This window comes from Salvia hispanica, chromosome 3 (assembly GCF_029641045.1).
Source record: "Salvia hispanica isolate PSC_SH4W2 chromosome 3, Shi_PSC_v1, whole genome shotgun sequence".
Classification (NCBI taxonomy): Eukaryota; Viridiplantae; Streptophyta; class Magnoliopsida; order Lamiales; family Lamiaceae; genus Salvia; species Salvia hispanica.
This window is the reverse complement of record NC_142694.1, coordinates 33,785,819-33,806,921: the sequence shown is the minus strand read 5'-3', so window position 1 is coordinate 33,806,921 and position 21,103 is coordinate 33,785,819. Positions and strand designations below refer to the sequence as shown.

General features: G+C 34.9%; 4 protein-coding genes across 8 annotated transcripts; 2 read left to right on the top strand and 2 right to left on the bottom strand.

Annotated features, from left to right (window-relative positions):
- Nucleotides 1-907: 907 nt before the first annotated feature.
- Nucleotides 908-1,461, bottom strand: LOC125215668 (stamen-specific protein FIL1-like). Its single transcript, XM_048117163.2, has 2 exons — nt 1,155-1,461; nt 908-1,055 (listed from the first exon to the last, which is right to left on the bottom strand). The coding sequence occupies exons 1-2, from the start codon at nt 1,414-1,416 to the stop codon at nt 1,048-1,050; spliced, it is 270 nt and encodes an 89-aa protein (XP_047973120.1). The 5' UTR covers nt 1,417-1,461; the 3' UTR covers nt 908-1,047.
- A 1,900-nt stretch (nt 1,462-3,361) lies between these two features.
- LOC125215666 (uncharacterized) lies at nt 3,362-6,707 on the top strand. 5 transcript variants are annotated; one of them, XM_048117158.2, is made up of 10 exons: nt 3,362-3,380; nt 3,504-3,589; nt 4,123-4,196; nt 4,570-4,748; nt 4,842-5,082; nt 5,398-5,435; nt 5,526-5,582; nt 5,708-5,844; nt 6,205-6,313; nt 6,394-6,707. In XM_048117158.2, the coding sequence occupies exons 4-10, from the start codon at nt 4,605-4,607 to the stop codon at nt 6,430-6,432; spliced, it is 765 nt and encodes a 254-aa protein (XP_047973115.1). In that variant the 5' UTR covers nt 3,362-3,380; nt 3,504-3,589; nt 4,123-4,196; nt 4,570-4,604; the 3' UTR covers nt 6,433-6,707. The 5 variants fall into 5 exon arrangements, with proteins under 5 accessions (XP_047973115.1, XP_047973118.1, XP_047973119.1 ...); XM_048117161.2 differs by lacking the exon at nt 3,362-3,380 and having other exon boundaries at nt 3,452-3,589; nt 4,556-4,748; XM_048117160.2 differs by lacking the exon at nt 3,362-3,380 and having other exon boundaries at nt 3,491-3,610.
- On the bottom strand, nt 6,657-11,031 carry LOC125215665 (putative transcriptional regulator SLK2). The gene is made up of 10 exons (XM_048117156.2): nt 10,938-11,031; nt 9,332-10,377; nt 9,054-9,185; nt 8,835-8,883; nt 8,445-8,659; nt 8,281-8,349; nt 7,965-8,065; nt 7,768-7,861; nt 7,619-7,688; nt 6,657-7,534 (listed from the first exon to the last, which is right to left on the bottom strand). The coding sequence occupies exons 2-10, from the start codon at nt 10,220-10,222 to the stop codon at nt 6,837-6,839; spliced, it is 2,319 nt and encodes a 772-aa protein (XP_047973113.1). The 5' UTR covers nt 10,223-10,377; nt 10,938-11,031; the 3' UTR covers nt 6,657-6,836.
- A 7,296-nt stretch (nt 11,032-18,327) lies between these two features.
- LOC125215312 (BAG family molecular chaperone regulator 3-like) lies at nt 18,328-20,898 on the top strand. Its single transcript, XM_048116695.2, has 5 exons — nt 18,328-18,632; nt 18,719-19,162; nt 19,245-19,501; nt 20,003-20,149; nt 20,242-20,898. Exons 2-5 carry the CDS (start codon nt 18,943-18,945, stop codon nt 20,578-20,580), a joined length of 963 nt encoding a protein of 320 aa, XP_047972652.1. The 5' UTR covers nt 18,328-18,632; nt 18,719-18,942; the 3' UTR covers nt 20,581-20,898.
- The last annotated feature ends 205 nt before the right edge of the window (nt 20,899-21,103 follow it).

The following is a 21,103-nucleotide window of genomic DNA, read 5'->3' as shown; positions in this document are numbered from 1 at the left end:
GTATTCGCCATGTAATTGGGATGACTGAGATAATCACCAAACGCACTTCTAGAGCACTCGCTAGCTCCTAGCAGGAGTGAGCGGGGCCCTTAGGTTGCCGGTCTGTCTAGACGAAGCTGAATTCACTCTCGGGCTGTTGTCAGCAGTCCTCTCAAATACTAGGATTGATTGGTTTTTGGAGCTTTGAGAAAACTCTCTTTGAATGCTCCTGTCCTAAGTCATTATTCTTCCATGCTGAGAAATAGTGGGAGTTGGGAGCTGCTCGGTCGTGAGGCTTCCACGTGTCTATCTCCAGTATCTTGTCATTTTTCTCGTCGTCGCTGTGACCACTCTCTAACGAGGCCTCGGGGAGGTTGTTCCACGCGCTTTGTTCCATCCAGTGATTTAACCATCTGCTGGAAGTTAGATGTCACGACTTCTCTTTGTTACCAACGTATGATCTTGAATGATGCTGCTACATTTCACGAGACACGTTAAACGAATGTAAATTGCTTAGTTTATTGAATACTCCCCGCTGTCCCAAAGTAAGTGACACATTTCATCTTATGAAAAAACTTAAAAAACTTTTATTCTCTAAAGTCTCATCTCTCTCCTACTTTATTGTCTCTCTATTTAACTCATATTGTCTCCTACTTTATTGTCTCTCCTAAAGTAAGTAGGATTTATAATTATATGTATCGGATACATATTTTTAAATTTTTTATGGGATACATGATTTCAAATTGTTGAAACTTTTCTCACCAAGAAATGAGAAGAAATCAGTTTTACGATATTTAGCAAATTATGTGGAATTTCTTAACTTAGAGAAATACGTGAAATCATTATATCTTGAATTGAATGTAATAGGTTTTTAAGTCTATCATTCAAAAAGAGAAGTCTTACACGTTCATAACAACGAGGCAACAAATATTGAAACCATGTTTATTGCTTATTTGGCGATACTTTAACTTTGGTATGAACTAATATTACATGGTGCATTACTAGAAAAAAAGAGAAGAAAAAAGTGGAAAAAGCGTTCCATTATTGTGGATGATCAAAATTCCAACTTCAGTTTGCTGTTGCAAGAGAAAAAAATCAAAAGTATTAAAATCAAAGGATTGTAATAAGAAAAAATGTCAAGGAAAGGAAGAGCAGATAAAGCATGATATATATACGGCAAGTGAGAGGAGGAAGGTTGCATTGGGCCGGGATGCGAGAGGCAATGCGGAGGGTGCTACACAAGCAGTCGCGGTTAATGGACTGCAGGGCGCCACAACAATCGGGGCTTGGGTTCCCCACGGCCCCGGGGACCACGTACGGCGTGCACACGTTCAGAGCTGACAAGGCGGACGAGCAAGGTTGTGCTAAGCTTCCGTCCATAAAAAACATCGCACCCACCAGCAAAACCGCGAAAATCGCACTAAAAAAAGACTTCATTTCTAGTATATGTAGGCAAATGGAATGTACTTGTATAATTGTATTTATATTTTGTAGCTACCTTCAAAGTGTGTATATTTATAGCCCAACTATACCCAAGTTTTGCATGACCAACCTAATTGCTATTTGTGTGTATGCATCAAACACACACATGACACAACTAACTATGCTAGAAGAAGAAATAATTGGCAGAAAATACAAATAAAATAGGTAGATTGATACGTGGATACTAAACATTTGATGACACGATAAAGGATAAACAATGTTAGGAATGTACACTATTTAACTAGTTGGACGTTAAGAAAGTATTGGGCTGGGCCAGGGTGGGCTCAAATCGGATTGAATTTGAGTTAAATGGACTGGCCCTTTAAAAGTGAGTTTTAATATTTTTATATTAAGTTTTACTTAATAAATATTAATATAAATATATATAAACATAAATTAAATCTATAGTAAATTTTTAAATAATTTTGTGGGCGATAACAGCATTATAGACAATTTAGAAGGTCAGCTAGACAACAAAATGGCAGAAAATTAAAGAAATACTTCCCCGTCCTTGACAATTTTCGAAACGATACGAATTTTAAGGCATAATCAGTAAAATAAGATAAAAAACTTATAGCAAATGTGATCTATATTTAAAGGACGAAAGAGACTTGATAAAAAAACTTATAGGTTTCTCCGAGGTCCATTCAATGAGGGCATTCAGGAAAATCTTAATAATTTAAGAGACTTGGATATTAAATCACATCCCCTAAGTAGTGAGTATTTAAATCAAGATATTTTTCTCATTTACTAAAATATACTCTAGATACATAAATATACTAAAATAAATTATCGTGTCTATGTGTGGCATTTCTAGGTTTTTGTTATGTGCGATTTTTGCTACTACTAATTTGTCAAAACAGATCGACTATCTTCCAAATTTTATGCAAAATGTATTTTTAGATCTTTTTAATTAATTCATTTCCGGAACGTGGAAATTGAGATTGTGTTTTTTGGATTATGGTTTGCCTCAAACTTAGATGTTTATTAAAAGAGAAAATGAAGTAACGCCAATATAAATTGATCGAAATCTAATTCAGTATTTGAAATTTGAGTTCACCATAGTCCACATTGTTTTTGGATTATGTTTGCATTCAACTCAGGTGTTTTATTTAAAGAGAAAATGAAGTAATAATGCCAAATTGCCAATATAAATTGGTCGAAATTTAATTCAGCATTTGAAATTTTAGATTTAATTATTCTCTCACCACATAATTTATAAATAAGATAGTCCTATGTATTTAGATTAGAGGATATATAACTAAATCAAATAATAAAATTTTGAATACTTATTATCAAAATACGTTAATACGGTTACATGGATTAAATAATACTAGTAAAATTTTGAGTACTTGTTATCAAAATACATTAAAAGTTAGATGCCAAGTTTGATGTTGGTAAAAAAAATTTAAATTTTCAAAATTTTCATGATAATAAATGTTAATAACCCTAGTTAAAAAGGAGCAAGAGAATTTTACCCATAACTTGAAAAGAAGTCTTCCATTTTTGGAAGTCTAATTCTTATTTTCAAGAATAAAGACACTTAGATCACAAATTTTCATAATTATAGTCAATTTCAATAGATTTAACAAAACATAAAATTTCAAATTATGTCTCTGTTTATAAAAAACTTTTCTTACTCAAAATATATTTGTTTTAGTACTATTAAATACAATTTTTTTAAAAAAAAAAACTTATTTTTAATAAAATGAGATACAGTACAATGAATGATTATTTAAAAAAAAAAAAAAAGATACTAATGTTCCACAATTTAACCATCTTAGCGGATAAAGATGCTTTAAAAAATTGCAAAAATTGATGGAAGTAAGATTTCACAACATTCCAAGATCGATTAGAAATTCAGAACAAATAACAGAGCAGCTGAATTCAGACGGCCGCAATTCTTTTTTCAAGACAAGGTGAGAAGTAGGGCCCAATTTTTCTGACTTTTCCCACCTCCTCCTACATATAAAAACGTCTCCTTTTTCTTTTCTCTTTTTTAATTTGTTCGGTTACATTTTACCTCACTGTTTTTACTTCAGTGTGTGAGGTGGAGGAATGCAGGCTTTGGAGTGAGAAACCAAGAGAGAGAGAAGGGGGAATTCAAGAATCCATTTAATCCTCAGAGGTTGCCAGCTCCCTCTTTGCTGTAACATTTCTTCAATTGCTCGTTTTACTTCAAGAACCCATCTTTTTTGGGCTCCTTGTTTTGATTTTGTTTTTCCATGGCAATTTCTTGTTCTTGATTGGGTATGAATACTGATCTGTGAAATTATGTGAGCAAGATCCTGTCTTTTTTGTTGGTTTTTGGTGCTTGTTAATGGTGGAAGTCAATCTTACTTGTGAAGCCCTCACTTAGGAAATGATTGATTTATTCAGTGAATAAATTACATTATCTTTATTGTAAGTATCATATGTGCCTGTTTTATATTGAGATATTACTTGTTTCTTTGATCATATGTGTTGCATTCTTCAAACTAAGGATATACTATCTTTTTTGTTTATAGAAATCAGTTGGTATGAGTTGATATTTTTTGTTTCTTTTAGCTTTGAACAAAGATCCTTGGGTCAACTACATGTCTTTAAATAATAATTTTGACAGCTTGACCCATTCTTCTGTATTTCTTTATTTCAATATTGATTTCTCATGTTGATTTTAAGGGAAGCTGAAGATACTGTTATCTAATTACCCTGGCTATGTGTAATCACTGAGGTATTGTGCATTTGAGCTTGAGGTTAGTTCGTTATCTTTACACTTGAGATGATTTCTTTCATGTTTATGGTGATATATTGTTCTAGCTTGGTTTATATCATGAGTCTTGATGTTTAATTCTAAAAACTTGAAGAGGTTTGGTTGGACTATGCCGCAGGTGTATGAACTGAAATAGATTTGGTGTATTGTTTTCATTCATGTTTATGGTAATATGTTGTTCTAGCTTGCTTTTTCTAATGGGCTATTGATGTTTAATTCTAATAAACTCGGAGAGATTTGATTGGACTAGGCCGGTGGTGTATGAAATGAAAGAGATTTGTTGTCAAACTTATTGTCTTTTCTAGAAATGCCATGTTGCTTTTCTGAACTTGATTCTTGAAGTACGAATTAATTAGGGGACCTTAAAAACCGATTTCAAAGATTTCATTCCATGATGGCTGAAGCACCGGTGATGGACAACGAGGTCTATAATCATTATTTGACTGGTATGACGCCGGCTGAATTTGCTGAACATCTCAAGGATAGTTGCCCGGAATTTGGCGATCTAAATGTTCAAGAGCTTCTCTTAATGCAGGTAGATTGAATGGTTGAAGACTGCTTTCTTGATAGCTGAGGATTAACTCTTTATCTAAGAAACTTACTGACATTTACATGTTCAAAACAACAGGAAAGTGCCTTCCAATTCATTCAGAACAAAAACCAGAACAAGGACACGGCCTCCAGCTATGGTGAAACTAGTGACGACAATTTGGTTTTGGAACATGAGAATGAACTACCGCATGGAGGAAGTATCGAGCACCAATTAGCTCTTGATGAAGCCTTAGCAAGAGCACTGGAACTGGGGGACGACTTCAACTATCTATCTGTCAATGAGGATGCAACACCTGCTGTTACTGTTAGCGCAGTTGGTAAAACATATTTCCTAAGTGCTTCATTTCTAACCTTTCTTACTATATAAATTTCCCCTTATTTGTGTATATAAAATCTAAGGACTTTCTTGTCCGATGTGCCTTTGTTGTTTGAGTTAATTTCCTTGTTTTCTATGGGGATTGAAATCAGTCTCGATGTGCTCTTTTGGATGTATGCCTCTTAAAGATGGATTTTTAAGGGGGGAAAAAGAGCACTACCTATTGCATTTTATTAATTCTATATTCTCCTGTATTATTCCTTGTTTTAATTCTTATGTATTGCTAATGCTAAGAGGATTCAAATATAAATTACAGATAACACAAGATCAACTTCGAGAGCCACGCCTAGCAGGGTAATATTCCAATTCTCCACCTATTGGTCATTATTCTGTATGCCAAAAATTCAAAATCAGTGTATATTTACTGTGTCTCAATCTATGCAGGCTGGAAGTCAAAACATAAGGCAAGATGACTTCGATCCTGATACAATGACTTACGAGGTTGGTTTTGCGGCTTGTATCAATTCTTTGCTAATGTCTTCTTCCAACTTTAAAAATCTCTGCTTAGGAATTGTAAAAGTGTGGCAACACATGAATATCTTTCTTAAGTCTGTATTTGCCATTAGGAGTTGCAATCACTGGGAGAATCTGTTGGAAGCGAGAGCAGAGGACTTACAGCTGATCTCATCTCACGGTTACCAACATTCAGACACAAATCAAGCAAATCTGGCTTGTTCTCGAAGAAAAAGAAGGAAACAGAAGAGTATGGTTTCTCTAACTCTCTGCATTCCCGTTTCCTTCGATTATGTGGTTTGATAGCAAAGAACTGCCAAGGAATAAGATAAATGAAGCCTTTGGAAGATACTCCTACATCAGAAGTTGTACAACAATCAACTACTTTTACCGTCATTGTTAATCTTATCAAACCTATGTATTCCTGTCTTCTACCTTTGATCTAGTATTTTGTAAGTTAGCACATCCTATATAAGATAGTGCATTCTAAGTAGTGAGGCATTGCATTTCATTTCTCCAGGAAAGTGTGAGAAAGAAAAACCTCAATGTAGAACAACTTTTCTTTCATCGTGTCGCCTAACTTGGGGTTGTATGTGGCTAATTCTTTCAGGTGTGTGATATGCCGTGACGGATACAAGCAAGGAGCTAAAGTGATCAGCTTGCCTTGTGCACACCAGTATCATTCAAAGTGTATCAAAACTTGGTTGCAGCAAAACAAGGTAATGTGATTAGAGATGAAGTAGTATTATTTAAAGGTAATTGAAAAAAATTGAGGTAACCAGTTTTTAATTGGTTGCAGCAATGCCCCATTTGCCAAAAGGAGGTGCAAGACAACTAGTTCATCATGTTAGCGCAGAGCAGAGCAAGAAGAAGTTGCAGCTTGCGTAATCAAGGATTTCGACTTTTGTTATATCATCATCGTCTGTGTTTATGAACAATCCCAGATACACTGCCTTATATAGATGATATTTATATCCCTCTGTTTTGTGAGACAGTCAACTAGAGAGGGAGATTGATGGAGTTTTCATGTTCAAGTTCTTGAATTACTTTGACGTGTATGTCTATAATGAAATTTCAATTTCATTGCAATTCAATACAAAGATTCAACATAAATTTTGAAGTTTAAATATGCAAAACACAGTCAAATGAATCCTAAGTGAAACCAACCTATATAAACACATTCTCCATATTCCACTACCTCAGAATCTGTATATATGTAGTATATAAAATAACACAGATTAGTTATCCCTTCCAGCTGAAGTTCATGCTTTCATCAAGATCATTGTTGAAGAAGCTGTTTTCGATGAACTCATGGGAAATGTCTGGAGCTATCTCATCAGAAGAACGAAGGCTCTCTGGAAAATATGATGATTTTTGGTCATAGCCATATCCCATATGACCAACAGATGCTGAAGATTCACTCTTGAAAGAAGCATCTTTGAAGCTATTGCCTCTGCTTGGGGGCTGTGGTTGAGCGTTCGACGTTGAATCCGGGTTTTGAATCTGCACGGCTGCTCCCGCGTTGTTCTTTCTGTTCATGTTATGCAGAAACTGCTGAAGCATCTGATGTTGTAGTGTTTGGTTGTTTTGTGAGAGCAGAGGTTGACTCTGCTGTTTCTGCGGTGCTTGGCTACCAATCTGCGGGTTCTGAAGCATTCCCGGAAAAGCACCTGAAGACCCGGGAGTCGTGGGGACAGAAGAAGAAGACCCCTCGTGCTGATTTACGCTATTAGTTGAGTTCATTGAGTTCTGTCTCATCAGCAAATTCTGGAAGTTAGTCATTGCAAGACCACCATGTGCTGATCCAGTTAGAGCTCCTCGACTCCCCAGATGCTGGCTACTGAGCCCAGGATGCAACGCCATGAGCTTGTTGAGTGTGTTGTGATCTGTCATCTGGACCCGGGACGCAGGAGAACATCTGGGGAAACTGTTCAAGCCCTCTGCAAACATAATTGCAATGATAATCACCAAATGGCTATTCAATCTTCATGGGTTTAGAACTTTAGATATAGACATGTTCTTACCTATAGGGCTTTTCTTTTGGTCTCTGCAGAAATCCATCAAATCTTTCATGCTATTAACGACATCCGCTATCTGAAAACAGTAGACAAATATGAGAAACCCGATGCAATGGATTGTGAATGTTAAAGCGTATGCAATGGTTAAAACATGCCTGTAGGCACCGGACATGTCTCTTGGAGAAGCCGAGATCATTCACTGACTGTAACTCCAAACTCCGAGCAAGTTGGAGCCCGGCTGTTATGACCCTGTAACGAAAGAGCATCGAATTAATACCCCAGGCAGTCGTTACGCCACCACACCAAGAAGAAGGAAATCTACACCAATCAAAGTTTTCGATTCCCAACTCACATAGTACTGTTCGCCTGTAAATCTTGATGGGAAACACCATCAGCTCCGCTCTCAGCTATCGTGCTTTGACATTTCTGGGCGACCTGTAGCAATCGATTAACCTGCAGCAGAAATTTGTTCTATAAGCTCCACAACATAAATATTTGTGTATAAACCACATTCATTAGTTATTATAGCTGTTCATCACATGCAACAACGAACATATTAGCATTAAACTAAACGAAGATTTGAATAGTAACAACATGGAAAATACACTACATGCTGGCAACACGAATGTAGGGATAAGTCCATGTGAACTCAACCAAAAGATGTCTACCTGAGATGCAACAACTCGACGAGGAAGAAGTTCTTCATGACGCCGGGCACAAAACTCCCAAGACAAAATCTGAAAAAAGTTTTGGTGAGGCTATGTTAACCAAAGTGAAAACATAAACAAGAGATCGCAACAGAACTTTTATGTTGACTAATATTGCATTTTACCTTTAAATCAGGGGTGAAAAGAATGCGAAGATGACCATCACGGACCACGCGGAGTTGCTCATACACACTTTCTTGAACTGCCTTTTCATACTCCAGCATCATTATTCCCGAAGGGAATTTACTCTCACGAGGCAGGTCCAGGAACAGTAGCTCGTCAATTACACCACTGGCAAACTTGATCTCCTCCAGTCTAGGGAGCACTTCAAAAGTTGCCTCTGTAAAAAACAACAAGAGAAGGCCAAACGTTCAGAGCACTAAAGCTAGACGACTCGCAAGTTACTTAGCAAACAACACATGCTAGATTGTTTGATGCCTTATAGTATAAGTAGAATATTGTTTCAACAAATAAATTAACATAGGCAACATCTATAGGTTGAGATTAAAACGCACCAAACCCTTTTCCAGATTTTGAGCCACAAATGTCACAATGCCATGCATCCTGCGAAAGAAAAGCAAAAAATTACAGAATCGGCTTTAAGGGTACCAAAGACAGAAGGATGAACAGAAACAGGCCACGGGCAGAAAAGAGAAAAGTAAATGATTGTCATGGAAATGTTGTGTTTCGTTGTATGCCAATAAGCAAATAGTCAAAGGATAAGAGAATAATACCATTGCAGCCTGAGGAAACACCCCGAGTGAATGCTGCCCAACGCTATTATACAGTGATAGACACCATCTCTTCTTCGCACGTGGAGAGTAAAACTCTGCCACAAAATTTCTCCAATAGACAATGGTATTGTCCTAAAGGGAAGCAAGTAAGTCCAGCCATCATAAATCAATTATAAATGACATGAGAGCTGTATATCATTATCAACATGTAAAGGAGAACAGAACTCAACCAAAATAAATGGTATGCTGGTAAATTCAAATGAAATTAAAGTACTAACAGCAGGACGTTGTCGATGGTGATACAAATATTGCATTAGACGACGAGAGCATACACCACCATCATTAGGTTGAACTGCGGTTGAAGATGGCATTCCCTGAATTTGAAGCTGGTGTCTTGACTGCAACTGCTGCTGTTGCTGCAATAGCTGAACTCGCTGCATTGGCGACATAGCCTGTAGAATCAGTTGCTCTTGCTGCCTTAGTCTCTGTTGCTGGATCAAAGCTTGCAATTGAGGATTCGAGTTCTGTAAATGCATGAAATCTTGTCTCCGCAATAGCTGACGCAAAACCTGCTGCTGCGCAATATCTTCCTGCCTTATATCCAAACGGGGTTTTTTCTGCAGCTGAGACATTGTAGCTTGGTCGAGCGCGAAAGAACCGTGCACACTTGCACCACCAGGAAACTGAAGCTGTCCCGTGCGTGGCAAAGACGTGGCACTAGATACTCCATGATGCTGCTGGCTGTGCTGCGAAACAGCATCTTGATTCGAGCTTTGTTGCACAACTGAGGATCCATCCATGACAGAAGAGCCTGAAATGCTAATATTATTAGATGAGAATGACATAGGCGAGGCAGGCAAGCGCATGTAAGATTCGGTATTAACACTGGCACTTCTTTGAAGGTTGTGACCTCCTGAAAGTCCCGAGTTCGCATCAGTAACCAAAGAACTTGCCCCAACACTGGGGCCAGAGCTTGCCAAACTGTTTAAGACTACATTGCTGACATCCCCAGAAAAGGGACCAGGTAGTGAACTCAACGAGTTCCCAAAATTTGCACTGAGCTGGGAATTTCCCGGAAACTGGCCTTGTCCATCCCCTCGAAAGAAAACTCCTGAGCTTGAAGATAGTTGAGCTGTTCCTACGGGGTGTGCCACCCTCGGAGGCACCATCGGTAACAGGGATCCAACGAACAATCAGTTCCAGCACTCAGAAATCAGAATCTAACACAATGACTACAACAGTTCAAACCAGCTAAACAGATATCCCCCAAAACTTCGGTCATCTATGCCAGTTTTCTCACTGTAAGATGCTTGCAGACCCAGGGCTGTCAGCAAGCAGAGAATCAGTAGGCAACAAATACAGCTAAGAAACTAACATGAATATAAAACAAAGCACAAGTAAAAAAGATCCATGAAAACCCCCAAAACTATTTTCAACAAACCCTAATTTCCAGCCACTGAAATTTAGCACAAATTCAATAAAGCACATAACTTTAGCAACATAAAAATGAAAGAAAAACAGAAGCAAATTATTAACAACGAACCCTGATGTTCAGCCATTGAAATTTAACACCAATGCACTAAAGCACATATCTTTACCAAGTAAAAGAAAAGCTGAAGCACAAATCCATTAACACTAAAATCAGCTACCACCAACAAAACCCATCTTACATCCCGTGGAATTCCAATCAGAAAAGAAAATGAGGGATCAATCAAACCCAATTCGATGTTAATTACTTCGGATTTCCTCACGCAACTCTGTTTCTTTCTCATGTTAAGCTTCAAATTAGTTCATCTCATTTCGAAAAGTCACAAACAACAAAGTGAAACGATAATCAGAGGTCTGCAATTGAAATGCTGAATTTAGAAATTTGTATAAACTTACTTGTGATAAGAAAAGGGGAAAGAAAATTAAGCTGGTGATCGGTGCTCAGCTCAGTTACATAGCGGGAAACAAAATAGGGTCACCGGCTACAGACGGTCGAGAATCTTTGGTCACCGGGTGCAGGCGGTTAGAGACACGTGTCGGATGATTAGTAGGGAGTGTTCACTGTAGTAGAATCCAGGGATCTCGTCTGTCCAATGTTTACGTGGCGAGATAACATTGGAAGCTGGAATCGCGAATTGTTCGTTTTTAAGGATTCATTTTTTGTAATAAATTTTCAAATAACATCAGTTTTTTTTAACTCACAGCCAAATTGTTTTTTCTGTAATAAATTTACTGTAAGGGATAAATTCATGATATTTTTTAGATAATTTTAATTTTATAGAATACCAAATTAAATTAGTTTCTGTAATTTATGCACAATAGTCTTATTTATAATTTATTCTTTATCATTTCCACACAATTTTTTTTTCAAAAGGTATTCATTTCATTTTATTCTTTTATTACTTCAAATGTGTGTAATTGAATATTTTATACTCCTTTCATCCTTAAAAAATAGACAAACTTGTATATGACACAAGTTTTAATATGCAATTTGTAAAGTAAAAGAAATGGAAAAAATACGAAAGAAAGAGAGAAAAAATTATTGTAAGTAGTATTAGTGGATTGTTATGTCGACATTATTAGTGGTGTGTAAAACTAATCTATTTATGGAGGAACAGAGAGAGTACGTTTTACTAATAAGATTTCAAATCAAAGTGATCATATTCATTCACCCAATTAATATTATTGCCCAAATGATATTTACTGTGAGTATCAAATATTTTAAATTGAAAATTTAGTAGAGGTAATATGTCCCAAAAATTACCAATATTGGTCTAATTTGTATTTTCCATTAACTTAAATTTGGTCAAAAAAACATAAACTTATCCCTTTTAGTGAAATTTTGATGAGTTAGGAAAAATTAAACTGATTCGGTGGAAAATTCACTACAAAGCCTAATTTCATTAGTTTTGCAACCAACTTTAAGAGTCTGTGAGAAACACTAAAATTTGGCTATAATTTGCGATTTTAGAGACCCCTATTTTGATATTTTCTTCAATTATCTTATGATGATATTTTGATTTTGTATCTGCTACTATATATTATTGAGTTGGTGTACATGTGTTTCAAATTGATAATGTAATTGAATTATTTGTAAAGTGAGTTAATAAAAAATTGATAAAATTCACATGCGATCATATTCTTATAGAATAATTTGGATGCTTCAATAAATATTTCATCCAAATAAGACCTCGTGAAAAATGTGAGGTAAATATTAAAATTTATAATTTTTACAACTGATTTCTTAACGTTGGGGATGAACTATAATCTAACAATTTTTCATGGTTTTCTAGCAATTTTTGTTTATCAATATTCAAGGCTTGTCTTTTATTAGTGTTTTTACAATGTTTTATTTATAGTGTAATGGTCGGATCAATTAATATCGGATGAAGGTAAATTTGACGATTTACTTGGCAATCCAAATTAAACCTTAGGTTTAGGAATTTTTGAAGCTATGACCTTTCATAGTGTATAGGTTGACCAACAAATTAGAAAACTAGGTATGAGTTTTGTTCCTTGATTTGTTTTATTTGAAGAAGTTTAGATATTAAAAAAAATGTAAATCGCTTTATTGAATTGGTAACCTTTTTAGCCCACAAAACATGAATATATAAGCAGCCCATATGTTTATATGGGCCCAGCTTTAGCATAAGATGAACACCAAATTCTTTGGGCTGAATTCTATGTATATATAAGAAAAATTGTTTATATACAAACCCTTGAATATTAATTTAGTCATGTATTTTTTGCATGTACTACTATCTCCCTAGGCATCCCATAAGATGTGGGATAGTAACTATTTTGTGGGTAGATAAATAAATGGTGAAAATAACATTTCTGCTCTTTTACATAATATATGGCAAAAATATTTAAATATAAGTATTGATTAGTAGAGGTATAGTATTATTAGTTCATGTTGTCCCTACATAAAAAATATATTCAACTCATATGATTTAAGATGACCCTAAATACGTCCAGTCATAATTACTTACTTAATTATGAGATCCAATATATTGAAAAAGAGTTTTGAACAACTAGATTTAGATCAAATACAAAACAATGTTATTTAATTTCAACCACAACACATATGACAAACCTAAATGTGGATGGAAGAAAATAGTAGTACTACTAATCAACTTCATATCCAAATCATAGTTGATTTTCAAATCGTCATCATTGCAAAATGATATTAATAACAAATAATTTTATTTTAAATTTGAGGGGAGCTGTCCATGTGGCCAACTATTGATTATATTTTATAGAAATTGTCACATAATCACTTTATAATCAAGCTACTCTATTTATACACTTTATAAACAAGCATGGTTTATAATAAGAGCTGTCACTTTTGAATTACCATGATTAGTTGGACAAACAAACTACTTAAATTACAAAGAATATTAACTTGAAAGTTTTAGCTTAAGTTAGATGTTTTAACTCGCAAACAAATTGATGAATTTTATAATAACAACATAACACCCACCAATCCCTATCTTTATTAGTTCTTTGATTTATTATTAGGCTGCTGCATTATCATTTTCTATTGGCGGTTGGCTTCTCATTTTCATAATCAAGATTTTTCTTATATTTTCTATTGGTGAATGAAAAGACTTTTGATTTGTTTTAGTTGGAGTGTTGTGACGAGTTTAAAAGAGTAGTCTAGTTCTTGAATGCCTATATATTAGAAGTGTCAATTGAGTGAGTATTTTGATCAAGAGTTATTTAGATTTAGGCTAATCAAAGAGAGTTAGAAGTTTCCATTCTTAACTCAAAACATTTGAATTACGAATTAGCTCAAGAATAAAATTTGGAGTTTCCCACTTTAAATTAATACTTTAATAGTACTATTCTTTTAGAACATTCATTGTCATGTAGATACGAGTCATATTTAATTATACATTTATACTAGTATTCTCATTAGCTTATAAATGTTGATAATATCATAGGTGTATATTATAGTACGTAATAAAAATATCAAGAGAGGACCATTGTAATTGATTATGGATATATAAATTTTAAACACAAAGTTTAAAGATCATAATGGATATTAAGATATGAAATTATATAAGAGAGATAGTCAAAGACCTTTTCATTTATAAAGAAGAAACAGAAACTTAAACCTTATTTATAGAAGCAGATCCCATTATAGATATTGGATTGTTTTACCAAAAATAAATAAATTATACACTGCTAAGATCTTTATTTGCCAGGATTTGATATAGTACTAAAGATATTAGTATTGATTATAGCCCTAGTTCCTCTTATGATACATTTAAATTATGAGTCGACAAGATATGTAGTGTTACTAGCTAGTTCATTACCAACCCACAAAATTATGAGGGAACATCTTTTTTAGTCCACGAAATTTGTCAAAGTATCATTTTAGGTCCATTAACTATGGGTTAATACCATTTGAAGTACTTTTTTACTATTTCCAATTTTTTCTAGACGAAAATACCCTCGATACCTTAAAGGGTATATTTTTGAGGGAACATCTTTTTTAGTCCACGAACTTTGCCAAAGTATCATTTTATGTCCGCGACCTTTGAAAATATCATTTCAGGTCCATCAACTATGGGTTAATATCATTTGAAACACTTTTTTACTATTTCCAAATTTTTCTGGACGAAAATACCGTCAATACCTTAAAGGGTATATTTTTAATAAACTTATCGTATACTCATATTTTTTATAAATATCTTTACAATATATTTTTGATGAATTTTTAAATATAATTTGACCTTCAATATTATCACTTAATTATGTGACATGCAAGTAAAATTGCTTCTTCAATTTTTTATATTAAAGAATTTTAAAATTGAATAAAAAACTTTTCTTTAATAATAAAAAATTTAATAAGGATCTTTTCTTGCATGTCACAAAATTAAGTGATAATATTGAAGCTCAAATTATATTTAGAAAATTCATAAAAAATATATAGTAAAGATATTTATAAAAAATATGAGTATAGAATAAGTTTATTAAAAATATATACCCTTTAAGGTATCAAGGGTATTTTTGTCCAGAAAAAATTGGAAATAATAAAAAAGTACTTCAAATGATATTAACCCATAGTTGATGGACCTGAAATGATATTTTCAAAGTTCACGGACCTAAAATGATACTTTGACAAAATTCATGGACCAAAAAAAATGTTCCCTCTTAAAAATAAGTATTTTGATTTTTTGAATCGTTTATAATATGTAACGTACCAAAGAAAAAGCCAAAATTTCAATATTTGGTTGGGGATTAGAAATTCTTTAAACATGTAATTAATCTTTAAAATTGTGAACAAAACGACCGTCCCGTTTTGTTGTAGTGTCGCCATCGGAATTCGCGACAACAGAGTAGGAGTATCTATTTCTCTTTCCCTATTCTTCAAAGCGCAGACCGATGCACGGTTCAGAACGCGCCACGTGTCCATTTGGATAATCATGCGGTTTAAAAGTGTCGGTGGCGTTGTATGCTCTCCGTTTAGAATGGCCGTGGCCTGTGGGTAATGAACAGTATGCCTATCAATCTTTAAAACTTTAGAAAAACTTTAGGAAAAGACAAGTCTCAGAGTATTATTAAAATATTTTTCTATTTAATACTCCTACTATTTTCTTTTGTATATTAATCAGATTAGCCTTTAGTTGGTAGTTGGTACAATATCAAATAATACTTCCAAGACCTTAATATTTCCAATGTACTAAAATTACATAAATTAATTGAGTACTCTCTTCCTTCTGAGTCATTAGATTTTTTTTATCATCTATTATTCATCGTCACTTGTTAAAATTGGTCATGTTTATAAGATGATTTTATTTTGTTGTGAATGTGGAGTAGGATTTGGAATAGGTGATCCGCTCTAATAAAATGAAAGAGAAAATGGATGAGACTAAGCTAATGATGAATGGTCATCTCATAACAGTGAAAATTGGAAAAGGGCTGATGGGGTTGTCTCGGGCTTTTAATTAGTCATGGGCCATATCAAAATTGTATCTTAGCAACCAAACAAGGAACTAAAGGCAAATAAATTTAATCTTGGTCTATCATACCAAGCAAACAGCCACTTAAAGTACATACACTCGTAAGTTAAAAGTACACACTCATATGATAAATTGCATTTGATAACACATTTTTATCAATCTAATAATTTGCGCGATCGAGTCACCACAACTACGAGATAAATCAAGAATAAAGAAAAAGAAGGTTGACACTATCGGTATCGACTATTCCTTTGTCTCGCCCTTCCCAACCTTCTTATTGAATCTCTCCATCCCAATTTATGAAATTCAAAATCTCAATGTGAAAGGTTCACAAGATTGAATAGGGTAAGTTGACACTTCTTAATCTATATTACTATGTGTGAAGTTTTTGGTGGTCGTTGACTAATCAAAAATACTGAATCCGTCTTGGTACAATTTTAACTTGAGTTGCACTGAATAAAAACTATACAAATTACAAACTGCTTTGAAGATGGTTTGATCGTTATATGATTAATTGCAAACACTCCCCACATCAAAATTAAATATAAATTGTATAGTTACAACTTTCAATATTATTGCATGCCAACTTAAGATTTCTAGAATTATTATTATTTTTACTATAATTTTTATTATTATTATAAAGGGACTCTTAAGTGCCAAAAACAATGAGTAGATGCAACTAACATGAAAACATTTGAACGCGGATTAGTTAATAAGATGATTTAGTAGGAACCTTGTACTCCCTCCGTTCGCGAATAGGAGTCCCGTTTTTTTATTTTAGTACGTCCGCAAATAAGAGTCCCGGTTCACTTTTACCATAAATGGTAATAGGGTCTCACCTTCCACTAACTCATTCCACTCACATTTCATTTAAAACTAATATATACAAGTGGGACCCCTATTCCACTAACTTTTTTCCATCCACTTTTCTTAACATTTCTTAAAACTAGTGCCGCCCATGAATAGGACTCCTAATGACGGACGGAGGGAGTAATAGATTTATTCATAAATGAGACCCAAATGATATACCTAAAACATAAATAGCATAGCCTTTTAAATGGGATTTTCTTAACACTACACTACTAGCATAGATTGAATTTCATAAGTTAGTACATATTCAACCATGCCCAATAATACAAAGTACTGAAAAAAATTAGTAGAGTATAGTAAAGTACTTACTATACTGCTTAATAATTAACATTAGTACCGTGAAAAGGTTGGACTACCCTAATCATGAATGGATAAATTTATTTTATTAATTACTAAATGGGAATTTAATATGCTAATTGCTAAATTTTGCCTAAACTATCCTAATTACTTCATCCATTCTATAACAGTGGAGTTATTTTTATCATTTTAGGACGTTACATAGTAGTTGAACCATTTCTCTTTTTCAGTAAAAATCAATATATTTCTTTTCACTGATTTTACTCTCTCTTCATATCTCAACATTTTTCATTTCCTACTTTATTATGCATTTATTTAACTCACTTAACATAACTCGCGTGTCGAAAAGAAAAACCTCTATTACCACGAAATGGAGGAAGTATTTATTTGTAATTTTGCAACTAATCAAACTTTGAACGCTAAAATGACTTGGTGACTTAGTTATGTGATGTGAAATTTTTAGCCGTCAATTAAAATGATACTAAATTAAATAATTTCATTTGGTTTACTCTTTACCATCTTGTTTCTCGTTTTTTTTCACTCTCATCAGCAGTTTTTAACATAAGTCATAATGCAACAACTAAATGAAACAATGCCTACAATATACTAGTACCATTTTGGTTGATATTCTATATTATCACGTAATTTAAAATCAAGCTATGTCAGTGCATAAACCTTAATACGGAGTATGTTGCCAAACAAGAACAAATCCGTAATTTAATTGCAAAATCAGAATAGAATAATACTCAATTCATATGCTAATCTGCGTGAGCGAGATGTATAAATACAAGTTGACCGTGAGATTTATTAACTAAAAGCAGTAAAAAGTAAACAAAATATATAATGACATATGAACAAAAAACAAGAACTAATGTACACCATACATAACATAACATGTATAAGTGGGCAGAGAGGATAATTAAAATAGTTTATCGAGAGATTTAAAAAATATTAACTAAATCAGATGTATAAAAATTTATAAAGAAATTTAATTATAGTTTTGATGAAAAAAAGGGTCAATCACATTTGTTTATAAGTCTAATTAATGTGGTAATTTATTTTTGGTAATTGGAATTAGAAAAGATTAATTGAACAGTAGTCTGTAGTCATATTTATATATTGTGACCTCATTTCTCAGTGCTGTTCGCTGTCCATACAATATTTTATATCTATACATTTTCTTCATCTCTCTCTCCGCGTCTTCTTTCTCCTGCATTGGAGAGAGAGAAATCACGCAGTAACCAACTCAATTCTCACTTAATCTTTTCCCGCTCTAGTTTTCCATTGCCTTTTTTCGGAGGAATTTCAATCGGAGCTTCAACATTTCGCAGTGAATTGATTTCACTACATTCCTTCAGTTTTGTGAGAGATCTGATTATTTTTTAATTCTCTTCGCCAATTCACAACATTTCTCCGGCAGCTTTCAACTTTCCGGAACACTCGCGATTACCAGGTTTGACTTTATTTGCTTTTCCTTTTCCATTTCCATTTTTTCCCAATTCGAGTTCAAACTAAATCTTCGTCCGTGATTTCCTGTAGTTTATCAGTTACGGTTAATCAATTCGAATCTGCGATAGATTCGGCCGCGCTGTATACGTGTGATGTTGAGATTCCGAAATCTGTGAAGCGCTTTGTTTTATCGCGAGGGTTTTTCATCGTTTTCAACCCGGAGTCAATGCTCTTTTTTTTTGATCTGCTCAATTCCCAATCATTCTCGGGAATTTCAACCGTCTTTCGCGGCTAATTAATACGTCGGATCGAAGATGATGCGGATGAGGACTAAGAATGAAGCGTTACCGCCGGATTGTGACGGCGGCAGAGGATTGGGGAAAGAGTGGGAGCTCAGGCCTGGTGGAATGCTGGTCCAGAAGCGCACAGACGCCGGAGGAGAGAACCGCGTGCCGCTGCCGCCGCCGATTCGCGTCCGCGTCAAATACGGTTCCGTTACTCATGAAATCCGCATCAGCTCTCAGGCAACCTTCGGTAATTTGATAGTTTTCTCGACGTGATTGGAATTCCTGCTTTTGTATTTCTGTTTAATCTTTGTTTATGTGACTGGATTTAGGGGAGTTGAAGAAGATGCTGTCGGGGCCGACGGGGCTGCACCACCAGGATCAGAAGCTGTTTTACAAGGACAAGGAGAGGAATTCGACTGCGTATCTAGACAGTGCCGGAGTGAAAGACAAGTCGAAAATGGTGTTGGAAGAGGATGCCATTAGCAAGGAGAAACGCTTCATAGAGATGAGGAAGAATGCTAAAATGGAGAAGGCTGCAAAACTGCTCTCAGATATTGGCTCGGAGGTGGATAGACTGGCTAAGAAGGTAACTGCTTCATTCTGTTATTGTGATTCATTAAAGTGCTTGAATGTATTGTATGGATTGGGCCAGGTGTCTGCTCTCGAAACTGTGGTTTCAAACCTGAGAGGGATATAGTGAACCTCATTGAGCTTTTGATGAATCATTTATTTCATTCTGTTGTTGTGATTCATTCAGTGTTTGAAAGTATTGTATGGATTGGGGTGGTAGGTGTTTGCTCTCGAAACTGTGTTTTTGAAAGGGGGAAAGTGGTGGAAAAGAATTTAGTGAACCTCATTGAGCTGTTGATGATGACATGAATCAATTGTTTCATTTTGTTATTGTTATTCATTCAGTTATTGTAAGTATTGTATGGATTGGGGGCGGTATCTGCTCTCGAAACTGTGATTTTGAAAGATGGGGAAGTGTTGGAGAAGGATATAGTGAACCTCATCGTGCTTTTAACGAATCGATTATTTCATTATGTTATATTCATTCGGAGTTTGAAAGTATTGTATGGATTGGCAGGTGTCTGCTGTCGAAACTGTGGTTTCAAAAGGCGGGAAAGTGGTGGAGAAGGATATAGTGAACCTCATTGAGCTTTTGATGAATCAATTGCTCAAGCTGGATGGTGTTGTTGATGATGGTGATGTGAAATCACAGAGGAAAATCCAGGTGGTTTATTCGGTTAATTTGACTACTCGAGTGTCTTGGTCTTTCTGAGGTGTGGTTTTGTTAGTAAGAAGCTGATTCTTGCATGTTTATAGGTGAGAAGTATACAGAAGCATGTGGAGAAACTTGATCTGATCAAACTCAAGAATTTATCACTTCAGCAGCAGACGCACTCGAATGGTGATGTGTCTTCTCCGCCTAGTCATCAACCTCGGCACTCCTTGGGGGAATCTTTGATCGACTGTGATTCACCACAGCAGCAGGGTGAACATAGGCACTCGGGCTCAGGTGGTGGTTCTGTGGTGATAACCACACAATGGGAGACTTTTGATTCTACTTCGAATCCGTTCTTAGGCTACCCTTCAACCTCCGACACAACGGAGAAGAACAGCATTCGCCCAGCTCAACCTGGTTTCACCTGGAATTTGCTTTGAGCTGGATTTGTTTGGTATGGATTCTTGATTCTTTTCTGTATTTAGAGCTCTTTCCATATGTGTTTCTCTTGATCACAAATAAATGGGGCTACTTGCAACGGCCGATGTTACTTACCATCATAGTACATTATTATTCTTTTCCGGCCGCCATTCATCCCCATTGAGTTTGTTTAAGTTGTAATGTTGGTGATATATACATGATGTGTACGTATAGTTTGCTTTGGAAGTACTCCTATTAGTGATGAAACAGAACTTCATTTGGAGTTGTAAATTTTGTTTAATGCTTTGCTTAGTTAAAGCAGCTGCTTTGATGCTCTACTTTATAGTGTCCAGTTATTGTATTATTGATAAAGAATCATTCCTCTTTACATATACCTTGCTTCGTAGATAATATGAAGCCATATCTGTAAATGACAGAGAAAGAGAAAGAGAGAGAGAGAGTATAGTATTGTTAAAACCTGTCATAAATGAACTAATATAGTACTATTTAGTTCAGTATTAATTCATGAGTAAATTGTGACAA